This window comes from Urtica dioica, chromosome 8, assembly GCF_054948205.1.
Source record: "Urtica dioica subsp. dioica isolate 48M chromosome 8, U.dioica_male_clone48M_v1_H2, whole genome shotgun sequence".
NCBI lineage: Eukaryota > Viridiplantae > Streptophyta > Magnoliopsida > Rosales > Urticaceae > Urtica > Urtica dioica.
The window spans coordinates 12,457,995-12,464,703 of record NC_142763.1 but is presented as its reverse complement, the minus strand read 5'-3'; the positions used below and the strand labels follow the sequence as shown (position 1 = coordinate 12,464,703).

General features: G+C 31.2%; 1 protein-coding gene across 1 annotated transcript; it reads right to left on the bottom strand.

Moving 5' to 3' along the window:
- Positions 1-4,994: 4,994 nt before the first annotated feature.
- On the bottom strand, positions 4,995-6,589 carry LOC149388197 (uncharacterized). The gene is made up of 6 exons (XM_089622374.1): positions 6,499-6,589; positions 5,983-6,419; positions 5,814-5,900; positions 5,637-5,695; positions 5,453-5,522; positions 4,995-5,099 (listed from the first exon to the last, which is right to left on the bottom strand). The coding sequence occupies exons 1-6, from the start codon at positions 6,587-6,589 to the stop codon at positions 4,995-4,997; spliced, it is 849 nt and encodes a 282-aa protein (XP_089478500.1).
- Between the last annotated feature and the right edge of the window lie 120 nt (positions 6,590-6,709).

The following is a 6,709-nucleotide window of genomic DNA, read 5'->3' as shown; positions in this document are numbered from 1 at the left end:
TAGATTTTACTTGAGCGTTCCTTTGTTTCGGTAAAAACCGATAGAATGGAATGGTTGTGTTGTGTTTCACAATTAACTTGCATTGAAATTTGAGTTTCTCTGTGAAAGTTATCGATCAATCTTCAAAGAAATTGAGATTTAATTATGATAAGTTCGAAAGAAAGTGACGAGCTGTGTATATTTCAATATTGGACCCAAATAATCTTTTAAAAATTATTAATAGGTAATTGCTCTTAATTAACTATGAAAAACATCAGAGATATATATTTATTGTAACTATTCCATTCAATTTAAGGCTCCATGCTCTTAGTTTTTAAGGCTCTAGATGGTCTGGTCATGACTCTTTAAATTGATTTTTTTTTTTGAAGGCACTCTTTAAATTGAATTGAAGACTTTTATTTTCGGGAGTAAATTACGCGGGGTAGTGCATTTTTTTAAAAGACACTGCGAAAATAACGTGCACAATCAATTTATATATATATATAAAAAAAGCTCATATTGTCTAGTGAATTATCAATTGTAACATTATTTCATCATTTTGTGTACTTTATCATTTGTAGTTTGTATCAGTTTGATTTTTGTATATAACATTATAAATATATACAGTCTCATAAATGCGTTGATGCACATTTAAAATATGTATACAGTTCAACAAATGTATGCTAATGTTTTATTAAAGTCTTCTAATGTTTTATAGATGTATATTGACTTGCTGATTGCATGTATACTAAACTATATAATGCGTACTAAAAATCGCTTAATGTGTATATTAAAAAGTATATAAGGAATGGTATTATTGTCCTGAATATTTGAAAAACAACATTTTTTTTTAAATGTTTTGAAATTTCTATCTTCTTCTTCTTCTTTTTTTTTTTTTCTTTTTTTTTTTTTTGCTGTGACAACTTAAAGCCTTTTGGCCTTATAAAAATAGGTGCTAGAATTGAATAGTCAATTAAAATTAATGGATTTACAAAATAGTGAAGATTTGTCTAAAATTAATAAAATAGTCAAAATGCTCAAGTACCACGTTTTAATAATTTTTTGATAATGTTATTAAGTTTTTTAAAAGGGATAAATTAGTTATATAAATTGTTAAAAAAAATTAACGCAAGTGTATTTTTTTTTATAAATATTGACTATTTTGTTGAGAACTTGATTTTTTTATATTGCTAATTAATTACTTTCAAATGGCTATTTTTATAATTTTCCTATATAAAAAAAAGGACAAATTGCATGTGTTAGTAATTTTTTTTTTAACTTAATGGCAAAAATAACATGTTAAAGTTTTCATAGCTAAAGGAGCTTACCTCAAAGTTTTCAAACCATGTGTTAACACAATTTTTTTTAAAAAAAGATGTTATACTGCTTTGAGGTTTCATTTAACTTGGTTTACTATTTAACGTTTCAGTTATAAGGAAATCAATGTTTACAGTAAAAATAATTATTTTGAAATGATTTAAAACACTCATTATTTAAAAAAAAAAAGTGTTACATTATTAAAACAATATTTATGTAATTTTTCCTGTAAAATATGCTACAAATAACAAAGCTCTTATCCATTTTAACTTTTAAGTTTTAAATAACATGAATTCTAACGGCATGCTGCTGAAAGATTACAAAAATGAGAGACTTCATCCCCTTTTCAAGGACCAAACAAAGTGTTGTTGGCTTTTTTTTTTTCTTTTTTTTTATTTATTTTTTTTTATTGCAAGTTAGTTATGTAAGATATCGGATAATATGCTTCAGGATATGTTGAGACATTTTGACACTGTGTGCAGATTTGTATTTTTGATAAGTTTCTTATTCGCAGAAGATTTTCTACGTTGATTCTTTTTGCTTGTATGGGTACGGAAACCCTAGATGTACTTCCGGTGTTGACTACTATAAAAGTCAAGCGCTTCACCCTTAATCTTGGCGCATTCATCATACTTTTAGGGTTCTTAGACGTGCACGACCAGCGGATTAAGAAACTATTTGTTTGATGTGTGTAATTCTCTAATCACTTTTCCCGACACCTGAGTGTTAAAGAGTTGTTGAGTTTTCTGATTTCGTGATTGAGGGTTTCACGAGTGTTGACATCGAAGAATATCAAACACCGGGAGAGTGTTTGAGAGTGAAATTAAGAGGATCTCTGACTCATAGGATCCTGATTTAGAATTCACGAGTAGTAATAAAAAAAAAGCATCGATGCAGAGTTTGTTCATATAAGTCAATTGGTGTACTACTTTACTACTTATTGATGTAGTGGATTTCCTTTGCACTGGGCACACTGTCCTCCAGAGTATGAGACGTTGCACCGAATTGAGTTGTCATTCTTTGCGTTATTTATATTTACACACTGTCTTTTATTTTATCCATATATTCGATCGGAACAGATTGTCGCATACATTGTGTGCGACATCTTGTTTCTGAACATAATTTCACAAAGAACAACTATTATGATGGAATATGGAAGGAACGTAAAAGGCCAAGTTAATTTTTTTTTTTTAATAATTCAACTTTACATCATATATTATATCATCAATTACATCGAATATTTAAATACAAATTACAAGATATAATATTCAAACGTCAATATAAAAAACTTCAAGCAAAAAAAAAAAGACGAAAAAATATATAATTAATGAGCGAATTTCATATTTTATATGAATATTGAATAACAATCAAATTAGTCTAAATTTCTATATTTGAAATTCACGTCGTGAATTTTGCTTACTTTCTTTCTTCTTTCTCTTTAGTTTTCATAATTTTAAAACAAACATAATTTCTCTTTTCTCCTTGTTATTTATTTTCTCTCGTATGTTTATTTCCGTTTCGCATTTTTGAATTTTAAACATATAATTGACGAATGATTTTTGTTTCATGGGAATGACCATTATTAGGCTTCAGCCTAGTCATCAAAGAAATCATTTCCACTAGGAGGTTCAAATATTCCAACGAATCCGCACAAACAAACTTCATAACTTAATTGAATACATAGAGAAAATATTTTTGATAGAGATACTTACAATTTTAACAAAAAATTGGCTACGTATGCCACTTAAACTATATGAATTGTAAATTAGCCAACCTTTAATAAATACTTTGTGAATAGTCAATTTGCATACGTGGCAGCCTATTAACTACCTTTTTTTACATGTTTGGCTGAGTTAAATAAGTCTTTTACTAATCTGTTAATAAGTTAACTTGACTATTTACAAGAAATTAACCAAAGGTGGGCTATATCCCAATTCACTATATAACCGTGTGGCTATATAACTTAATAACCCAAATAATGTATAAATTATCGCAAGTATACTCTATCTTATAGAAATTTAGTAGTTTAAATTAACCAATATTTTTTTACGTTAACTGAACTATTTTTTTTAATATATATGTTTGGTCTTCTCATTTGAATTTTATGGATTCAGATAAAATAATTGATTTTTTTAATAAATGAATCAAACTTGATTTTGTTTTTATTGAATACACACAGTTTTGATGAAAAATAATTGAGATACGAAGCCATGTTCAATAAATATATAAAATCAGCACAAATCATTGCACCATTTTATAGATGTTTTTATTTTATTTATGTATAATTCCCTCAGTCGCACGTTGCCAAGGAAAGCTTCCAACGTGCAAGTAAGTGCAATTAAAAGGATTGTTAAATGTTATTCAATTTATGAGGGGAAAAAAGTTATAATCAGTTAAAAACAATAACAAATCTTAATGATTTCATAGGGTTCGTAAACCCTCGTTTTGAGAGTTTTGGGTGCTTCAATGGAGACCCCTTAAACCACAATTTTGAAAGTTTAAATAGTGAACCCTCAAAATTTGAGTGCACTGTTCACACTCTAAAAAATTGTTATGTAATTATATTTTAGTAATTTATTTTGTATAATTGTTAAAATTGATCCCATTTTTAAAACTTAATCAAATATTTTTATTTTTTTAGTACACAAAGATGAAAGTATTATGATTAAATCCTTTTAACTTAATAATTTGATATATTTACTTGTAGATGAATAAAAAAAACACGATATAATATACAACAATGTTATTAAATATTAAGGACTAATATGTAATATAAATATGAAAGTATAAAAAATGTTCAATATTATTAAATATTAATATGTAATATTAATAAATTTTTAAGGTTTGAAGATGAGAGTCTCCATTGAAGGGGAGGACCTTTAAACTTTCATTTTAAAGTTTGAGATCGTCAAAATAAGAGTCTTCATCGGAACTAAGACAACTGTTATTTGAAAAAAAAAGAGTAAATGGCGGCAAAAGTCCCTAAAGTTTCCAGAAACAGCTAAATTGGTCCCTATTCTTTTTTTTTTACGGCGAAAGTCATTCATGTTGAGTTTTAGTCATGCCGTTGATCCCCAACCCCATTTTAGCGTCAATTATTGACGATGTTACAGCGAAAACGTTAGTATTAACTGACTGTGGGTTTTAAGGCTCAATTTAAACAAATAAAATGAAAGAAAATTAAATAAAATGAAACAAAACAGAATAAAAAGAAATCAAAACAAAGCAAACCAACAGAACGAGTATCGATAAACATTTCCCCAAATCCAAAATTGAAAACCCTAGAATAAATTCCATCTGTAATCGTTGTAATTAGTTCAGCACGAACTCAAATGGGTGATGAAGGTTCAGCGTCGTCGGTATATAGCCATTCACAGCGCACGTCGAGGCGAGGAATCACTGGGAGTCAAAGCTCGGTATCTCATGGTCGGATAGTTAATGGACGTTGCTCGTGTGGGGTCGCGGTGGTGCAAAGGACGTCGTGGACGGATTCAAACCCAGGTAGAAGATTCCTTGGTTGTTACAAGAAAAAGGTAAGTTATCGGATTCAAACCCTAGTTTTTTGTTTGGTAGTTTAATTTCGGTATTAAACTAGGTCTGAGTGATGTAGGCAGATGGTGGATGCACAAGTTTTAGGTGGGTTGACCCAGACATTTGTGAGAGGTCAAAACAAGTAATTCTTGGGCTACTGAGAACAATTAACCGCTTGGAGTTGGAGAATCGCCACTACAAAGAACAAGCAGAAGCATCAAGTGTTTGTAGCAAAGATTGTTGTAGCAGAGTTCAAGTTGTGGTAAAAGAACCTGTGAATAAGATGTTGTACATAAATATTGGAGAGTTTGTTATGATGTTTGTAGTGATAGTATACAGCTGTGGTCGATGAGTGGTAGTGTAATTTGTAACTGACTTGAGTTGTAATGAATTGGTATCTGGTTTGAATGTTATGAATGGCAAGCTAAAATTGTAAGGAATTGGTATTTGGTTTGAATGGGAACTCTGGTTTGAATGGCAAGTCTGAATGTTATGAATTGTTATCTGTTTTAAAATTGCAATGGTAGTAGGTACTGCATTGACACTGCAAATTGACACTGAATTGGCACTCAAATTTCACTGCAAATTGACACTGCAATTTAACTCAAATTGACACTGCAATTACACTCAAAATGACACTGAATTGGCACTCAAATTTCACTGCAAATTGACACTGAATTACAGTCAAATTGACACTGAATTACAGTCAAATTGACACTGCAATTACACTCAAATTGACACTGCAATTACACTCAAATTGACACTGCAATTACACTCAAAATGACACTGAATTGGCACTCAAATTTCACTGCAAATTGACACTGAATTGGCACTGCAAATTGACACTAAATTGGCACTCAAATTGGCACTGCAATTACATCATAATAAACAGATTCCAAAACAACATACTACAACTACATAATCTGTTTTCAGCAGTATTCCAACAAAACAGGTATGCACACCAAAACAACATTTAAAATCTAAACTTGTGACTGAGCAGTTTGCTTCTGTCTTCTCGCCCTTCTCTTGATTGTCTCTAATGCAGGGTTTTTAGTCTTAGGTCTGCCCATCTTCTTTGTTGGTTTGACCTGTGAAACAAGCAAATCAGTTGTCCAGATTTAAATCTAAAATGTTACAAGTCAATTCAAATTGTACCTGACTTGATCCTGGATTAGAACAGGTTCTCTTGGAATGGCCTTCTACACCACAATTGCTGCAGTGATTCTTTTGCCCCCTCCTAGACTGTTTTGTTGCAGTTGTATACTCTGGAAATGGCCCAAACCCAGGAGCTGCCTCATCACCTGTTCTGTTCCTTTTCTTCTTAGGTCTTCCAGGCAAAATCATTTCTGGTGGTGGCAGAATTTTGTTGAGACCAGGTTCTAGCCACTTATCTGGACTTGCCATTGGCTCAATTATCACACTGTAACACGCATTGTGAGCCTCACGCTTGTGCCAATTGTCTACATACTCATAGTCTTTGAGTCCAGATGCCCATATACATGTCAAGGCATGTGGACATGGTATGCCAGACAGTTGAAACACCCTACAAGTGCAAACCTTAAGCCTCAAGTCAACAACAAAAGACTGTGAGCCTTGAAAGTTAACCCGGCAATTGAAAACAATGTATTATTAATCACTTGAAAAACAATGTATTGTTCATGTATTGAAAACAATGTATCAAAAGTACCTGGAATTTGGAATTTCCAGCAAGTGTGGACTGACAGTATCTTGATACAGTTTTGTGCTTCTCAATTATCTCCATGATCCTAGGACCAACTGGTGTTTTCCATTTCTGAGCTGCATCTCTTTTTTTTGCAAACCGGCACATTAGCCAAAACCTAATCTTCTCTAACAAAGTGACTATAGGTTTGTCTCTGGCCAT

Coding starts and splice junctions, on each gene's coding strand:
- LOC149388197 (XM_089622374.1), bottom strand. CDS start 6,589: ATGGAGATAATTGAGAAGCACAAAACTGTATCAAGATACTGTCAGTCC. Junction 6,420..6,498: donor CCAGGTACTTTTGATACATT/GTTTTCAATACA, acceptor TTAACTTTCAAG/GCTCACAGTCTTTTGTTGTT. Junction 5,901..5,982: donor CTAATCCAGGATCAAGTCAG/GTACAATTTGAA, acceptor AAACCAACAAAG/AAGATGGGCAGACCTAAGAC.